Genomic DNA, 18,959 nt, shown 5'->3' on the forward strand with positions numbered 1-18,959 from the left:
AACAGAGAGTTATTTAAAGTAAGAATATATATTAATAAAGAAACAAAGGACTGTGCCCAGGAGCAAAACAGAAAGTATGAGGACAGGGGAAAACAGGGCAGGTCAGTGTAATGTCAGTCTGCATTAGCATTACATAAAACATAATCGTGACCACATCAGCATGATTTACACACACTTTGAAAAGTAAACAGCAGCAGAGAAAACTGAGGAGGGCTCTGCGCTAAGCAATGGCTCCCAAGATAGCAAGCATGTTAGCAATACCATGAAGCTGGAGGGAGGAAATGCAGGCGCATTCAGCTCAGGGTAGGTGGTTCCTGGAACCTGGGTGGAGTAAAGGGAGGGAGTAAACAAAACAGGGGTTTTGAAAAAAAAAAGAAAAAACTCTGTGCCTGCATATGGAGGAAGTTTCTTCAGCCATGTTCTCCTGCTGACTGGGGTGGACAAAGGGTGTGTGTGAGCATTGACAGTGCATCACCTGTCCTTTGGGCAAAGGCTGAAGCTTCTCTCCTGTGATGCGGCCCAGATGGAGCAGATTGCAGCGTGTTGCTTACTTCATCCGGCCAGACTTTACTGTGGAGAGTGAATCGGCAAGTCAGCAGTTTCCTTTCAAACCATTTAGGTCTTTTTAAAAGTACATACATGTTATTTATACACCCATGTGCACAGCAGCATTATTCCCAATACCCCAAAGGTGAAAACAACCTGGGTATCCATTGACGGATAAATCAATTTTTAAAAATGTGATTTATAATACAGAGGACTATGATTCACCCTCGAAAAGGAAGGAAATTCTGACACATGCTGCAACATGGATGAACCTTGAAAACATTATGCTAGGTGAAAAGAGCCATACAGAAAAAGACAAATATTATATGATTCTAGAAGAGTAGAATTCACGGAGACAGAAATTACAATGATGGTTAGTGGGGAGGGCAGGTGGGGTGAGGGGGAGAAGAGGCAACAGAGAGTTATTTAATGGGCACACTCGTTCTGGAGATGGAGAGTGGTAATGGTTGCACAATACTGTGACTGCACTAATACTACTGAATCCTACACTTAAAAATGGCTAAAATGATTTTTGAGAGTTCAACAAAATCATTACGTATAGAGGAATCGAGGAGTCCCTGGCTCTGCAGAAAGTGGTGAAGGTCTGTGCCATGCCTCTCTGTTCCTGCACTCACCCTACCCAGCCACTCTCACCACATCAACGTGCCTCCTGGCTTCTGGCTTCTGGTTGGAGTCACTGAGTGGGAGCACCAGCAGCAGAATGAGGGAGGAAAGAAGAGTGAGAGTGGAGAATCTCTTTCCCTGGTTCCCTCACTGTAGGATTGCTGCCCTGAGACTATGTCCCTTGACCGAAGGTCCTGCAGACCTGTCTTCAGAGTTTGGTCCTCCTTCCTCTAGCCTTTTCAGACCCAGGGCAGTAACAGACCCACTGCCCTTGTGGTTTCCTCACTTGCTACCAACACCTTTGTAAATGGTCCTTTTATTAAATTCTCCTCCATTTGCACAATTTGAGTGTAACTTCTGTTTCTTGCTAGACTGTGGCTTGATACAAGGATATTTATAAAGATCAAAGTTTGGGAAACACTGATCCAGAGAAAATCCACCTAGGAGTTCCCGTTGGGGCACAGTGGAAACAAATCCGACTAGGAACCATGAGGTTGCGAGTTCGATCCCTGGCATCACTCAGTGGGTTAAGGATCCAGCGTTGCTGTGAACTGTGGTGTGGGTCGCAGACATGGCTTCGATCCCACGTTGCTGTGCCTGTGGTGTAGGCTGGCAGCTGTAGCTTCAATTGTTCCCCTAGCCTGGGAACCTCCATGTGCCAAGTGTGCAGCCCTTAAAAGAAAAAAAAAGAAAAAAAAAGAAAGAAAGAAAGAAAATTCACCTATATTCCAAAAGATCTCTCTGATCCCCAAACCTTCCAGATATCCCGAGAGGGCGAAGTCAAGGGAGTGGCACCATCTTCCTCTCCGCCCTCCATCCTCTCTCTTACACCAAACACTTCTTTTTAACTGCTATTATAATACAGAGAATTCAGCAGCTACTGTTTTCTCCAATCCCAGACTATAAATCTCATTTTTTGTACATAAAAGAATTCCATTCCAATAAAACAAATGATTCAGATACTCCATGGAGTTTTATTTGGGAAAAAAAAAAAAAAAGCCTTTTCTCCATATACGTTTCTATTGACTCCTAGGTATAGAGGCCCAAGGATATGGGACAACTGCAGTTAAGTATGAATAGGAAAGCTGAAATGGCATCTTTGTAAGGCTCTTTGACAATGGAGATAAAGCCCTATAAAATGAGCTATCTGTACTCTCTAAGGCGGCTAGTTATGCGGGAAATAACCAAGATTTCTGCATTCTTTCTTAGTAGTAATGGCTTAGAATAAGTTGAACCCTCACCAGCCCCACCCCCACCAGCCCCACCCCAATCCAGAGAATTGTATCCTGCTTTATACTATATACAGGTTATTTTCAGGTCACGAGAAACAGTCTCACTTGCTTGTAAGTTCACTGGCTCAGGTAAGCAGACCGTCTTTTTACTGCAAGAGAAGAGCAACAAGAGAGTGTGTGCTCAGGACATGTTCCTGGTAGGTTGAGAGAGAAGGCTAGGAGTTGTGTGCTTGCATTTCCGTGATGTCAGGTGAGAGAGGTACACTGTTGTCTATAGGACGGTTACTCCTGGATTACTATAGATGCCTGTTCCTGTCCTCTGAGGGCCCAGGTGCAGAAGACTAACACTCAGTGCCTACTAGAGGCAGAGTCAAGGGGATAGGGATTGTGGATCCACACCCATGAATGTGACCAGTGGAGGCCAAAGAAAAGGAAATATGCAATGAGCCATCTTTGTTCCAATAAAATCTTATAGAGAGACTAAACAGAACAGATACAGAAAGCAGGATATATACATATGTATCAGATAAAATGGAGTTTCTTTCTTTTTTTTTTTAAGGGCCCCACCCATGGCATATGGAAGTTCCCAGGCTAGGGGTTGAATCAGAGCTATAGCTGCCTGCCTATGTCACAGCCACAGCAATGCCAGATCTGAGACTTGTCTGTGACCTACACGACAGCTCACAGCAACACAGGATCGGATCCTTAACCCACTGAGAGTGGCCAGGGATCAAACCCACATCCTCACGGATTCTAATCGGGTTCGTTACCGCTGAGCCACAATGGGAACTCCCGTAGCTTCTTATGTTAAAGTGGGAATGGGGAATTAAAGTCCACCTTCTTTGGCTCTATAGCATCCCAACCCAAGATGGCCCTTCAGGAGGCTTAGGAAAATCCTGGATCTTTGTCATCTTTGAATCAGGGAAGCTCATCACTGTGATGAGATTACCTATCAACAAAGGTCACATCCAAGGTCAGGATTAGTCCTTGTGGGGCGTCTGGGGTGGGGTGGGTACTGGGCTTACTTGTCATTGACAGGCAAAGGAGCAGTGCAGAACTTTCCGATAATAGTAGTCCGGTCTTTTTTCCAAACCCGGTGGGAAGCCTGAAACTTGAGTTTGACTTGGTTTATCTGGCACTGAGGACTGGGGTGAGCTATGATTCCTTTCCCCTGGTGTTGCTGTCTAGGTCTGCAAAGGAAAGGGAAAGTAACTTACTGTTGCACACTTGGCCTCTGTGTCCCCTTGGCTGCTAGGGGCTCTGTAGGCAGCTTGGTCAGTTAGCTCCTGGAAGGTGGGCACACGGTCCTCTGCATCACCCTCACCAGCCCCTTGGCCCACCCCCCACAGCTTTGAGCTTGACACAGAAAACAGGTGTTGACTTTTGAAAGTGATTATGTGGACCTGCAAGCAAAAGAGTAGCTCTTGGATTTTCACATCTGGAAAAAGTGTCATAGTTAGTGAACATCTTCACTTCTCAGGTCCATCTACCTGGAAGTAGAGGCCTCTTCTAGGACGCTCAGTTCCAAGAATTTTATGTGAGGATTACTCTATTTTAGACTGAGTATGAATGTGTTGATGGAAACAGGTAAACAAACAAATAAACAAATAGGCCTTGAAGTCCAGTGTGGTCTCCTCCCAGCTGTGGCTTTGGAGTCACACAGCCCCAGCCCTCCCTCCCCGTGCCCTGCTCTGGGCTATGGCCCATTCTAGTCCCCTCTGGGCTGAGAAAGAGGGACCATGAGAAAGAGAGAGAGCCTGGAGGGCGCTGCTTTCCCCTCCCTGCGTGGTCTTGGGTGCAGTGTGAGCCAAGCATGGTTTCCCTTTCCTTTCTGGCCTCTGTAGACTGATGAAATGTCTTTGTGTACTTTCTAGGGTTAGTCATATAGTTAGTTTTCTCCTATTGAGGAAGATCCCATAAAAGTTAGTTTAAAAGCAGTTTTCCTTTCTCTTTCTTTCTTTCTTTCTCTCAATTTAGAAGTGTTTTGACGTATTTTGAGGAAAAAATAAGAAGCACTGTTCACTTTACAAGGCTGCTTGGATGGAGAGCCTGCAAAATAGAAGGGCTATAAAGGATGCTGTGAGTGAATGGCCTGGGGATGGTAAATTTTCTAATTGGAAGGAAATCTTGGGATTTCACAAATTTATAGAAAGTGGGAGAAAGACCACACGTAAACCCTCCCCATATTTTTTTTTTTTTTCCAAATTCTGTTCTGCAAGAGGAAACAGAAATTGAGGAATTGAAGATAATCATGTCCTGACAGCCTTATTCAAAACAGTACTGCAAATCTCTTTTAGGAGAAGAAAGAAGGAACCTATGGATGTCCATCCCAATCACTTGGGGAGCTTCTAAAAGTGTAGTGGTGGAGGCCTGGAGATTCTACTGTGATTAGTCTGGGTTGGGGCTTGCTGTCAGTATTCTTTAAAGCTCTCCAGGTGATTCTAAGGAGCAGCCAGAGTCCTGTGTCATTGTCATGATTCCTGCCAGTGTTGTTGCATCTACCAGTAACTGGAGAGGTGATAAAAACACCCTTGGAGAAGTAACATGACCTTGAGCTGATCTAATGAAAACTACTCAGCTATAATTTGCAAGGCTCACATGGATACCCCAAGACCTGTGTGAGCTGGAACCCTGGCTAGTGGCAGGGTATTTGGGAGCCCAGATGTGTGGGCTCCAGGGGAAGCCCAAGGGAAACTTACAGCACAGTTTCCATGACAGCACAGCTAATGTCCATCACTGCAGCCTAAGAAATATTTCTAACCCAAATCTGATCCTGTCACTCTCCTGTTTAAAAGAGTAGTAGCTCCCCAGACTGCTCTCAGGATAAAACCCAAAATCCCTAGCCTGTCCTTCCAGGAGTGGCGCCGTCTGGCCCTGCCTTGCCCCTCCAGCCCCATCTGCCCACACCAGGTTCCACTGATGTCTGCTCCCAGGGTTGTATCTCACCATCCCTGCCTGCAGGGAAGGATCCTGCAAGTCCTTCAGATCTTTCCTCAAACATCATTTTTCCTCACTTGGTCAGGCTCCATCTTATTTGTTCTCACAGCATCTGCCACGGCTGACAATAGTGCTTTTCTATGTATGGCCACTGGTCACATCCCTGTTTGTGCTCCATCTATCCCCCTGAAAACCACACTTCTCAGGCTCCTCAGCACAGGCAGGAGACTGCTTTGGGCAGGGATTCAGAGGGGCTGCATTTCCTCCCTGCTTCCAGCTCCTGCCAGTTAGCCCCCCTCCCCATTTGACTCTGTGTTCCACCAACCCCACCTGGCTCTGCCCTGGGGTGGGAGTGACTCCTGTAGCTGATCTCTGCATTGCCTCCCCATCTTCCTTTGGGGTTTTCAGCTCTCCCCCCATTTGTAATTAGTTCCTCATGTGACATTCCTTCTGTTGGACTGCCTCTCTTGGGCTCTGGTTTCCAGACTGGACCCTAATTGAGACAGTGACTTATCTGATTAGTCTGTCTCCTACTGCCTTGTGAGTAACTAACCAATAGCTTTTTTTTTTTTTTGTCTTTTGTTGTTGTTGTTGCTATTTCTTGGGCCGCTCCCGTGGCATATGGAGGTTCCCAGGCTAGGGGTTGAATTGGAGCTGTAGCCACCGGCCTACACCAGAGCCACAGCAACGCGGGATCCGAGCCGCGTCTGCAACCTACACCACAGCTCACGGCAACGCTGGATCGTTAACCCACTGAGCAAGGGCAGGGACTGAACCCGCAACCTCATGGTTCCTAGTCGGATTCGTTAACCACTGCGCCACGACGGGAACTCCACCAATTGCTTTTTAAAGAAACGTGTACCACTGCTGCTGTTCCTGTCCTCTGCTGGGCTTGCAGATCCCTATAGTTGAGGCTCTCTGCCTGCTCACCTCAAGCCTGGTCCCATCAGCTGCCAGGCCCAAGTTCCAGGGACTGGCACCACTCAGCATCAACCTTGCTGGCCCTTCCCTTGCACTCATTTACTAACTGACTCTCTACTTGGGAGTATGTTCTGGTAACCCACCTAGTACCACTGCCACTTCTTGTTCCCCCCAACCCCAGCCCCTGTCCAGGAGTGGGTGCTTCCCAGGCTCTGGCCAGCCTTCCCTGCGCCAGTGACTGAGGTCCTACCTGCTGACATCACTGATGCCCCCCCTGCCTGGATTCTGGACCCTATTTCCTATCAGGGACCCAGTTCCCTTGTTCTCACCACCTGGGAGACATGCCATTACTGCTGCCTGCCTGCTTGTCTGCTATTGTCTGAATACACTATGCTTGGACCCAGTACTAATCCTGATTGCCCAGCATGTGTCTGTGGTAGGTGCCACGCTCAACCTCATCCCCAGCCTAACTGGCTCCCCTCAGCCATCATTGATGACACAGTGCTGGTCCTAGGATATATGTGCGTGTGTGTAAATGGAAGGCGAGAAGCCAGCCATGAAGGATGCTTACGCACATGGTGATCTTGACTGAGGAGGTGACATTGCTGCTAAGGAAGGTGACCGTGATGCAGGTGTCCTTGTTTCTTGGCTCCTGCAAGTAAAACTCCACGAGGCTGTGATGCACTAGGAAACCAAAGCAGAGCAGATAACCAGGCCAGAGGTCAGTAGGTGTAATGCACCAAAAGCCCCAGAGAGCAGCAGGGCAGTTAGGAAGCTTGCTCAATCTCTTAACAGCTGTGTGACCTGGAGTGGATTACTGGTTGTTGCAGGTCCTCAGCTTCTTCAAGTATAAACTGGGATAATAAAAGAAGATACCTTACAGATCTGAATGAGAATTAAATGTAAATATATACATTACACTGTCCTTAGACAGTGCCTGTACCTAGGAATCATTCAGTACATGGTTTTTTTTGGGGGGTTGGGGGGTTGGCTGCACCCATAGCATGCATAAATTCCCAGGCCAGGGATTGACCCCTTGCCACAACAGTGACCTCGAGCAACAGCAGTGACAACGCCAGATCCTCAACCCTCTGAGCCACAGGGGGCCCTAGTACATGTTTATTTTTATTATCCCTTATAATACTAGAATGTCCCATTCCTTTCTGATGACATTATCCCATGGTGTGACTTTGAAAGCACCAAAAAGGATCTATTTTATACTAAATAATTAACTCACAAAATATAGCACCCCCCCACACACACACACACAGTGTCAGAGAACCCACTGGGTATGTAGGAGATGACTATTGCCCTCCTTATGGTGGCTGGGTGCTCATGTGGCCTCTCTACCCTCCCAGGCAGTACAGACACTGGGGTTCTCCAAGCTGGTATTGTCGGAGTTCCCTTGTGGCAAGCAGGTTAAGAATCTGGTGTTGTCACTGCAATGGCTTGGGGCTTGGGTCGCTGCTGTGGCATGGATTTAGTCCCTTCTTGAGAACTTTCACATGCCACGGGCATGGCAAAAAAAAAAAAAAATCTGGTATTGTCAACATAGACTGGGTAAGCATTCTTGTTCATGGTGATACCCCAAGATTTGCTGTCCCTCTAGCAAGAGAGGTAAGCCTCCATATGCCATGGGTGTGGCTGAAAAAAAAAAAAAAAAGAATGTTTCCTGAGGTTCTGCTTCTCTTTTCTCTGATTACTCTGGAAGCCCTAAGAAGGTCAAATCTGCTAATGCTGGTTAGGTGGGAAATCCAACCTGCACAGGGGCATGACATGGGAAATACGATGTGAGCCATAGATGGTGTGCCGGTGGAACTGGAACTAAAGCCAGTCCCTTCTGTTTACCTGTTTTGTGGCCTTGCCTAAGACACTAAACCTCTCTGTGCCTTAGTTCCTTCATCTACTATCAATAACCCCCAACATCAACTCAGAGAACACGATGATGATTAAATGAGGTAATAGAAAACACTTTGTGTGAAACATTGCTCTACACGAGAAAAGTGATACTATTAGAGAAATGATTATTTTGAGAAGATTCTCTGTCCATGTTGGTGCCTGCCTGGCAGGGGTCAAGGGTGACCACTGTCCTAGTGAGCACTGCTGAGGCCAAGGCAGGCCAAGAATGCTAGGTAATGGGAGCCCAAAGCATGATGTCCTGGGAGCAGGCACAAACAGGGAGCTGCGTGGACTACCAGGTGGATAGCCCGTACCTCCCAGGAGAGGAGGGGCCCAGCTTTGATGCTCAGAATGGAAGGCTCAGAGCATGCATGCAAATGAGTGTTCTTTCTTTCTGTACCCTTCTGAGGTTTTAAATAGACACACCCATGCTTTTGGGGGCTTGGTGAATGGTGTCTCACAACAAATATGAAACATTCAGAAAAATGATGGCTCAATGAATCTCCCTCAGCAGAGACCCAGAAATGCCTTTAACCTCCAGTGTTCCTCAGGCTCCCTGGCTGTGCAGACAGGGAGGAGCCAGCTCAGGCCCACTTGGAGCTGTCCTGGAGCTGGAAGTAGAAGCGAGATGTCTGGTCCCAGCAGCATGGCTTCTGGCCTGGACAAAGCAACCTCCCCCAGGCTGACCTCTTGAGGGGCACCAAGGACCCCTGAGTAGCTGACAAATATAGCTAAAAAGAGAATACAGGTTCTCTGGAGAGGGGCAAAGATGCAAGTGTGGAGGCAGGTGGTGGCATGGAAAGAGTAGAGATTTAGGAGTCAGAAGACCTGGAGTTGAATCCTGACTTCACCTATCGGTGTAGGCTTGGGCACATCTCCACTCAGGGTTAGGTTGTCAAATGAGCTGATACATGTGAAAAGACCAACCCTGACTCTTGTAACCCACTTTATTTCTAAGAAGCAGCCATGAATTCTTCCTGGCATGAAGTTAGAAATATCCCCATCTTGGCTCCCAAACTCTCCCACTGACAGAGGAACGGGATTGATCACTTACTGAGTTCAGTCACTGTGCTGGTGATTGCCTGTGTCCTATGTATTTGACTTTATCCTCACAATTGATTCTTTGAAGTAGGTACTATTATTTTTCCCATTTTCTGCACAAGTATATAGAGGTTCAGAAAAGGTAAGAAACTTGCTCCTAATCACACAGCTGCTAAGTGGAGAAGCTGAGATTCAAATCCAGATGTGGGGGACCACAGAGCCTGAGCTTCGGGCTCTGTCTCACACTTCACCAAGTCTTCTAGTGCCAGGGAGGTATGGCCACAAAGATCCCTCCACCAACTAACCAGATACCAGCTGATCAGAAAATCAGTCAGAATTAGGGTGACCATATAAGTACCCACCCAACCCAGCATACTCTGTTCTGAACACACAATAAACCAGACAGGACCCTAGAATAACTAATCAGGAAGTAGAGTCAACCTAGTGAAGACAAAAATAGCACTGGGAAGGAGAATGAGTCAGCCTGTAATACATGCATAGATCCTAAGACACCCTTTTCTCTCACATGCAGCATCTTTCCAAATGCTGCCATCTTAGCCTCAATGAATTGCAGTGGTTAGCAGCCACAGTGAATGGACGGAATGTGTACGTGAAGGGGAAGGAGGGCAGAAGGTTCAGCATTCCTCATGGACCCTGACCTATGCACCCTGTCAGAGTGAGAGATACATGGGATGGGCACTAAGGATGGAGGAAATGTATGCGGGACGGAAGAATGCGGAAGGTGCTCCCAAATACCACTCCAGAAAGAAACCACACTGGAGGGCAGAGTTCCACGGTGGGGTATGGGGGAATGAGGATCAGTGTGCAGACAGGAAAGTCAGACACTGACACCTCCAAGTTCTCATCTGTAGAGCAATGTGTTGGGCTAGCTCTCTAAGACCAGTAGCTGCTGCCCCCACCTCTCCATTCCATGACTTTTTGCCCCAATTCTTCGCCTCCCATCTCTGCTTCCACGCTGGGCTGGACACAGCCCCAGATGGAGTCCTGGACTCAGCTGGGCAGCACACTGGCCCTACTCACCACAGTATGGAGCCTTGGAAGTGGTCATGAGGTAGACAGGCACTTCCTTGGGAAGTGGCTCTATCTGGACACCACCTTGTTCCACCAGCCCTGGAAATAAAGAAGTAAAGACAGCAGAGCCCCGAGGAGCCCATTTCAGGGTTCCTTGGAACCCAGCCATGTACTGATTGATTCACACACCCATCTGTTCTATAGATAACTCCACTATAAGCTCACGATGTGCCACGTCCAGTGGTGAGTCCTGGGATACATGCAACTTTGACCAGTCAGGGAAGAACACACAGGTGAACAGCAGATATATTCTTCAGATTATCTGGCCCATTCCCAGGAGGTATTTATAAGAAATTTCAAATGTCTCCAACTTGCAAAACAATCTATATGACAGTTGTTTTAATGGCATTTGTATCCTGTGCAGTGAGCAAAGGAAGCATTTGAACTGAAAAATAGTAGTTGACAAGTCAGAGAAGGACATTCCAGGCAGAAAGTACAGTCTGGGCAAAGGCATACAAGGTGAGGAAACATGAAATACTCTGGGCAATGTGAGTAGCTACATCCCTGGGCTGTTTGGAAAAAAAAAGAAAGTGTAATGACAAAGGAGGCTGGGCAGACCATGTGAAGTGGCTGTTATACCATCTGATCCATTATACCTATGGGAAATAGTGACATATGCCTCACAGTAGGAAGTCATCTTGCTCTGCTTTATTATGGGAAACCACCCTTACTTTAACATACTATCAAGCTGATATTCATTTCATTCATGTAAGCAATGGCAGGCTGCTGCAGTTCCCAGTGACAGCCAGAAGTGGAAGTGGGGAAAGCGAGGGAGCGGAATGAACCATTTATACTGGCTAGGAGCTTTTCCTGGCATCTTCGTGCTGGATAACCCCAGAATATTCACAGCAATGACCTGCACAGGGGGAGTTGAGGCAGCTCCCTCAGACTTCCTGTGCCCTTCTCCCCAGACTGGGCTGGATCATCCAGGAATAAGCCCAGGTCAATCAGCAATTAGGAACCCCTCCAAGCGGCATGTGGATTCACCCCAGTTATGGGGATTCCCCCACAACACTTCGCTTTAGAGTCTATTGGGAACTGGAGAATGGCTGGCTTAGCAAGGAAGACCTATGAGAACATCAAGTCTGAGAATGGGTCCATGCACTGGCTATACCAATGCTTCTAGAAAGCATCTTGAGGCTGAACTTGTAGGCCAGGGGCTGTGTGTGTGTGTGTGTCTGTGTGTGTGTGTGTGTCTGTGTGTGTGTGTGTGTGTGAAGGCTGTGTGCAGAGCAAGTATGGCATCAGGCAATAGTGTAGAGGGTGAGGGGAAGGGCACGGAAAGCTAAATGCCACCTTCTAGGTGGGAACAGGTTGATTGACTCATTACTTAAATTTTCTTTACCACACTTGTGTAGACTTCTTAACCATAGGAGATCAGGACTTAAAGAGGTAACAAGACTTGAACTTTCCCCAAGCTGTCAAAGGAAGCCAAAGGGGTAGCACTTACCAATCCTTGGACAGGAAAGCAGAAAAGGATTGAAACAATCCAGACAGTGTCCAGCAAGGAAGGCCTTGTAGCTGGTACAAGGAAAGGCCATCAAAGGACAAGAATTCTCCAGGGCACTGACGTAGAGGTGCACAGCCCTCATGTGATCACAGATCAGATAACTGTAGCCTGAGCAGGGCCAAAAAAACACAACCAAGGTTTCAGTTCAAGACAAATGGAAATTCCCTCCATGCTATTTACTGTAACTCTATTGAATTTTATATTCCAACAAACTACAAATACACAGGATGTCCCCAAAGCCACATTTTAAGAATATTAATCAGCGTGGTTACTACACTCTAACTTTTAATTTTCCTGAGATAACTAAGCTAAATTTACTAACAAAATTGCTTAATTTGAGACCACTCTTCCACGATCATACAAAGTCTATTTCAGAAAATGGGGGCATACAGAGAATTGGTGATCCTGACCCCACTTATCAAAATGGGTATCTGTCTGCACATTTTTACCCTCTTCAGCATCACCCACACAACCAAGTCTTATAACTTAATTATACACAACCCAGCAACGAAACAATCAAGGGAGGCAGTAGCAGTACCTGGTCCATCTCTGAAAGCCAATGTGCTGAGGTTTGCCTCACCAAATGACTGATATATTGAATTTGCCAAATGTCTCAATACAACAAACACTTGGGTTTCTTGTTATTGCTGTTGTGGACTATTTAAAAATTTTTGATAATTCACATTGAACGAATTTGCTGGGGCTGAGAGGTCTATAGTAAGCCATAACTCCAGCGTTACAGGGTCTTCAGACTCTTCCTTTACCTTGGGAACCCCCATCTGGGACCAGGAACCAAGTCTGAGCTGTGTGTTGACTTTCCTTTCCCCCACTGTTGGGACACTGTCTACGGCCAACCTCCTTCTAGCTGCACAGGGAGCTGGGAGACACAAATTAAACCCTTTTCAAATTGCGTTAAGAAGAAAAAAAAAGTAGCCAATAAAATGACACAGAAATTTAAAAAGCCCCTTTAAATCAAACCATCCCATTTGATCAGAATTACTGAAAAATTACAAATTATTAAAAGAAACATGTTCTTAAAAAATTGATAAATTTAGTAAGTTGGATTTGTGGTTACTCAAAATTGTCAAAAGAATTCTCAAATTTTTAAAATTTTGGTAAAGCAGGAAAAGGTTGAAAACCTAGTGGTCAAAAAGCAAAATAAAATTACTGTATGAAAAGTTGATAGGTTGGCAATATTCATAAGAAGAATATAAGAAGACTAGACAACTCTTAATGCTTAGCTTTTGATAAGTTTAAAATTATTTAAAGTTATGCTAGCATATATTCAGTGACTATACCCAAAAAGAACATTCCAGAAGAATATATTTTAGAGAGAAGAAATGTACATTTACTAAATGTATTCAAGAAGATTATTTTAAAAACAATCTTGGAGAACTTAAATTTAGTAAGTGTGGGGAAACACCATGCAGTGACTTGGCCCTTCAGCTAGCTAGCTTTGGGCTCATCTGTCTGCTTCTGCCACACTGAGGCTCTGCAGAGGATGCAGCAAGTGGGTCCCAGGAAGAAGGGAGGTGACTGGCTTGAGTGATGTTAGATCACAGCAGGGCTTAAGAAGTAGGGAGGGCAGCTTATATGGAGCAGACTCTTAACTGCAAGCACTCCTCCTGAGGCTCCAAAGTCATTCATTCAGTAAGTGCTGAGTAAGCTGGATGGACCATAGCTAAGGACACTGTAAGGAAGACCCCTGTGGCCCACACTGGCTGACTCAACGTGAAGACTCAATTCAAGTCTCTGGGATAGCCAAACACCAATTCTCTCTGGCTTTCTGACCTGCATGAATGAAGGTGGGACAGCCAGGTTGGTCTTGGCCTCCATTGACAAAGTAGTCCACATGTCCAACAGGAATCCGAATTCCCAAATCTGAAAGGAGGAAGAACCCTGTTACCTTCTACTGCAGGGGTGCATTTTCCAGGTCCCACAGCAGGGTCTGCTGGCAGCAGAGCCTGAGGGCTGACCTTGGGGACCACCCCCCTCTCTGAGCTGAATGGGTGTCCATTTTACCACTAAGCGCCAGGAGACTGCAGAACTAGCCCCCAGATGGTTTTCTTTCTTTCTTCCTTCCTTCGTTCCTTCGTTCCTTCCTTCCTTTCTTTCTCTTTCTCTCTTTCTTTTTTTTCTAGTGCACCTGTGGCATATGGATCCTCCCAGGCTAGGGGTCAAATTGGAGCAACAGCTGCAACCTACACCACAGTTCACGGCAACGCCAGATCCTTAACCTACTAAGTGAGGCCAGGGATCAAACCCGTATCCTCATGGATACCAGTTGGATTCATTTCCACTGTGCCACAACGGGAACTCCCTCCAGATGGTTTTCTAAAGGAGTTTTGCCATGGTAAAGGGAATAGAATAATAAATTCATGAGAATATACTCACATTTGCCTAATAAAATCAGTAAAAATATCCCTTAAGATAAGTGTTTAAGAATAGTTTAGTAACTATTATAAACTTGGTAAATTTCCTTGTTGAATAATCTCTATTTCACTTTGAGCAACAGTTCAGATATGTGTGTTTGGGACCACATTTCCAGGCTCCCACATATATCTGTGCTTTCCTGACTCAGCAGAAATATAAGCTGGCTACAAAGAGATGCATTGGAGAGGCTATTATAGCCCTCATCTCCTCAGCCCTCAGACTAGGTCAGCTCCAACTGCCAAAGACCCTGATTTTCTCCTTCATGTTATCTATCACTATTGTAAGCAATTGAGTGTGTATTATTTGTTTAATGTCACCTGTCCAGGGTTAAGCAATGGCCTAGAAGTCATCCTTGGCACATCATCTGTCCCATTGGCTTTCCCTCCAAAATACATTTTGAATCTTTCTACTTTTCTCCGTCTCTTCTGCCACCACCTCTGCCCAAGCCATTACCATGTCTCAGCCAGGCTACCACTGTAAACACCCTCTAATAAGTCTGCAGGCTTCCTCTTGGTGCCACTGCAGCCCATTCTCTGCACAGCAGCCAGAGTAATCTCTTCAGGAAATACAAATCATCACCCTGATCTCACTGATTCGTAGAATAAAATTTAAACTCCTTGCCAGTCCTGGCCCTGCTTCTTTTTCCCCAGCCTTGCTCAGTACATCATTCAGTATTCTAACCACATGGTTCTCCTTCCTGACCCCACCCACATCCTCTCCACCCAGAATGTTCTCCTGGCTCTTCCCAATGCTGACTCATTCTCATTCACAAAGTCTCACCTCAAATATCACCTCCCTGGACAGACTTTCCTTAATAATCCTATCTGAAATAGACTCCATCCCTCCTGCCAAGTCATGCTTCTCCCATAGCCCTCATTATCATGATCTCAAGGTGGAATTATCTTGTCTGTTTACATGTATGTAAGCTCTACCATAGCAGGGCCTTTATCTGGCTTTTTCCTGTTCTGTCCCCAACATCAGCGCAGCACCTGGCTCATGCAAGTGCCAAATACTTATTTATTGAATGAATAAGTGAATGAATGCTTGCCCAATTAGCTTGTAAGTTCAACGTGGGCAGAGATCTTATTTGATGTTTTGTGCATTGCAGTATTCTCAGTGCTTGCTACATAGCTCAATAAAGACCAACTGAATAAATGGAATGATTTAGAAAAAAATCACATTAGAAGAGGTTCCAACTTTGAAGGGGACGGAGAGGTCTAGCTTGGATAAAAGGGGACCAATGAGTTATCTATTTAGCAAATTTAGGAACAGAAGGATTTAACCTTTTTAATTAAAATGGTTAATTAATAGCTAAGCAAGGGCTATGGACTTTGGCTTCTTATGAAATGAATGTGGGAAAGAAGGTTAAATAATATGACTTATGAGTTTCTTCCAGATCATGAATCTGTGAGTTTTGGATGCTAAAAGAAGGCTTCTAACCAAATGGAATGAGACATGGCCGTCTCTCACTTGAACTGCAAACTCTTCTGGTCAGAGTCAGATCTAATTTCTTCTTTTACCCAAGATGCTGAATACAAGGCCTAGCACCAGACTCTATGGACATTTGATAGAAGAGAAATGAGGAGGAATTCCCACCTTCTCACCCAGCTGTTCAGAAAAGCTTAATTTTGTCATGATGGATTCAGAGTTGGGGGGAGTCTTGCCTGTGCCTATCACTACCGAAGGGGGAAATTCTCATTCTTCACTGGACTGAGGGCTGGGCTCATCCTCTGGGCAGGAGGGAAGTCCTGATTTGCCTAAGCATCTGCCCCAAAAATGGAGCCCAAATTTCCTGAGGCCAGGCACATTCACCCTAAAAAAGCAGCCTGACTTTCCCCTGTCTGCCAGGCAAAAGTATACTTTGAACATTACCTCAGCATGAGTTTTAGCGTTGAATCAGAGTGAGACTCATCACCAGTTCTGGTGAGAGAATCCTCCTGCCTCCTGCTAGCTAGAAATAATATCATTCATCTCGGTCTTCAGAAAATGACAGCGCTAGAAGACACTTTCAAGATCACGCTGGTGAATGCCTCACTGCAACATAAGCTCAGCAAAGAAGGGCCTCTCCTGGGGGCCACCCAGATAAATGCTAGCTTCCTAGCTCCTGCCCTGTGCTCATTCCCCCACCCCAGCTCACTGTCCGTGTCTGTGTGGATGGCTTCCACGAAGAGGGCATCTCCAGAGTCCAGGCGCTCCTCCAGACTGGCTCTGGTATACTCCGGTCCAGCAGGGTCCAGGCCTGGAAGGACACATATGTCAGGGCCCTTTCATGTCAGCTGCAAGAACCACCGTGGACTCACCACCCACTTACCCAGCCGCTCTTTCAGTTCAGATCAGGGTCCTTGTTGAGGCAAAAGGGCAAAAGATCTAGCTCAGGACCACGTTTCCTGGGCAACTCTACTCTGTAGTCTCTGTCTCAATGATAGTTTCTCTGACTCTAAAATGAGCTTGGTAGCACTAACCACTTCATAAGGGCTAATGTGAATAATATTAGTCCCCATGTAGTAATAACAGCAGCTATAATTTTTTGAATAGTTACTATGTGCCAGCCCTTGTGCTGAGCAGTTTCACACATCTAGTCTTTGTGACAACAGAGTAAAGTTAATATTACTCTCTCCAGGCCTTTGATTGTATCCCTTTCCCTCTTCCTCCCCCAAAAAAGCAGACCCTGAGATAAGGATTTAAAGTGCAAATAGCTTATTTGGGAGAAGATCACAGAAAACAGTGGAGGGTGTAGAAAAACAAGTCAGAGAATGGAGGAAAAATTCAAATGAGTAGATTACCACTTTGGGTCTCATTGAGCTGGGGTCCCTCTGGAGGATTTTGTAGAACATGACTCAGAATTGTCCCACTGAAGTGCCAGGAAGCCAGGGTATTTACCTCACAGCTCCAGTCCCTTATTGATTGAGATAGTTTCTGAAGCATGAAGTTTTCAGTACTTTGCAAGTACTTAGCAAAATCATCTAGAGGTGATTTCCATAGTGGGCCAAGGAGATATGAATTTTTACAACCCACTTTACAGTTGTAGAAACTGAGGCTCAGAAAGAAATACATGTCCTCTTATACCAATATTAGTATTAGTATAATTATACATTTTAGTGGTGATTGATGACTTGGTCATAAGAACAAAGGTTCAACACTTCCCTCTGCCAGCCTCAGGAAAGGCTCTTCCAGGGCATTTTCCATCTCCAAACCTGAGAAGGTGGGCAGGGAAGAACGTTACCTGTGATCCGTCCCAGCTGGCCTTTGTAGAAGTGTCCTACCATGCCCCCAACATGGGCCCCCAGGCTGACACCAATGATGTGGATTGAGGACTCTGACACACCCAGCACCTAGAACGGGCATTGAGAGTGAGCTGAATTTGGGCCACAGCAGCTCCTGGCCTTACAAGGGTTAACACTTTCCCTCGAGGCGTCAGAAGCAGGGGGTCCTGGATATGACACCTCTGCCACATATGCATTGGGAAAGAAGTGCAGAAATCTAATCCTGTTAATGACTTGCTCTCTCCCTGGGCTCTCAACCTCCACTCACTTTCTCTCTGGAGCCTAAAGCTTGAGAGTGATGACCACAGCCATTCCCTCTTGAGGGCCTAGTAGAATCGGCCATGGCACCCCCCATCTAACATGCAGTGGCACATTTTACAGAGGAGCAGCAGGAGGCTCAGAGAGGTTCAGTAACCCGCCCAAGGTCAGCACTGTAAGTGACAAAGTTAAGGTTTGAGCCAAAGACCCACAAGCTATTGGGTGACTCTGCTTCCACCCTAAAGCTCCTCCTCCATTTTTCTTTCTGACTGTTTTCTCGCCCATAAGCAGCCAGAACTCATCCAAAGCTCTTCTACACTTACCAGGAGTTTACTGAGGAAACGGGATATCTCGAGACCCAGCTTAACCACGTTTTCCACGGCTGAAAAGTAGACGCCTGTAGAGCCATAAACCCAGTCCACGGCGATCACATTAGCATCTACTGCCCGCAGAAGGGCACCAATGAATTCATCAATCCAGGAAGGCTTTGTTCCTAAAGCCCTAGACATGGGACCAGAAAGGTTAGGAAGATTATCTGTCCAGCCAATATCCCTTGTCATGGAAGTTACAATGACAACTGTAATTCTGTTCTAGAAACAGAATAAACCCAGAAACGAAAAAAGTCACAACAAGTAGGAGGGGGTTATGGGCAGTAAACCCTACAGCACTTTGTAAGGAGGATGTAATCCCAGAGTCAGCAGGGCTGCTGTCTGCACATGTGGAACCTATGTGTAAATTATAAAAGGGTTCCTTTATTCCAGATAGATGCAGCCTCAGGCCAGGGCTTAGAGCCCAGATCAGAGTTTGGCTCTAAGTCAGGTGCCTTTGTGCAATGCCTACACCGCACAGACCATATGCACTGACCCTGTTTGTGTTACTCATGGAAAAGAAAAGACAGGTTTGTGTATCAGAGTTAAGATCTGGAACCTCAATTCTCATTCTATAATATAGGTACTTTCCTGGAGGATGTTTTCATTTACTCATTTATTCACTCACCCTTTCATTCATTAACATAAATTAACAAATGGGCCAGGCAATATGCTAGGTGCTCTATAAGAAATAGAGAAAAATAAGATAACCCCATCTTTCTGGGATTTACTTAGGACTTTTCTAGGAAAAGGAAAAATATTTCAGGAAGCTTTTTCCACGAGACCGGTAATGGGAAAGAAGTTTTCTGAATGCCCAGAGCCTGCTAACATGGAC

General features: G+C 45.9%; 1 protein-coding gene across 4 annotated transcripts in view; it reads right to left on the reverse strand.

Moving 5' to 3' along the window:
- Positions 1-2,121: 2,121 nt before the first annotated feature.
- Positions 2,122-18,959, reverse strand: part of PLA1A (phospholipase A1 member A) — a 36,180-nt gene continuing 19,342 nt past the window's right edge. For 3 of the 4 annotated variants that reach the window (XM_047791471.1, XM_047791476.1, XM_047791498.1), the window contains 9 exons: positions 18,080-18,257; positions 17,459-17,567; positions 16,373-16,474; positions 13,594-13,683; positions 11,743-11,910; positions 10,242-10,331; positions 6,836-6,944; positions 3,428-3,592; positions 2,122-2,551 (listed from right to left, as the gene is read on the reverse strand). In XM_047791471.1, the coding sequence (XP_047647427.1) occupies positions 2,467-2,551; positions 3,428-3,592; positions 6,836-6,944; positions 10,242-10,331; positions 11,743-11,910; positions 13,594-13,683; positions 16,373-16,474; positions 17,459-17,567; positions 18,080-18,257 (1,096 nt within the window). In that variant the 3' untranslated portion in view covers positions 2,122-2,466. The remainder of the gene's footprint in view (positions 2,552-3,427; positions 3,593-6,835; positions 6,945-10,241; positions 10,332-11,742; positions 11,911-13,593; positions 13,684-16,372; positions 16,475-17,458; positions 17,568-18,079; positions 18,258-18,959) is intronic. The other variant, XM_047791487.1, reaches the window with a different exon arrangement.

The sequence above is a fragment of the Phacochoerus africanus genome, chromosome 1, assembly GCF_016906955.1.
Source record: "Phacochoerus africanus isolate WHEZ1 chromosome 1, ROS_Pafr_v1, whole genome shotgun sequence".
Taxonomy (NCBI): domain Eukaryota; kingdom Metazoa; phylum Chordata; class Mammalia; order Artiodactyla; family Suidae; genus Phacochoerus; species Phacochoerus africanus.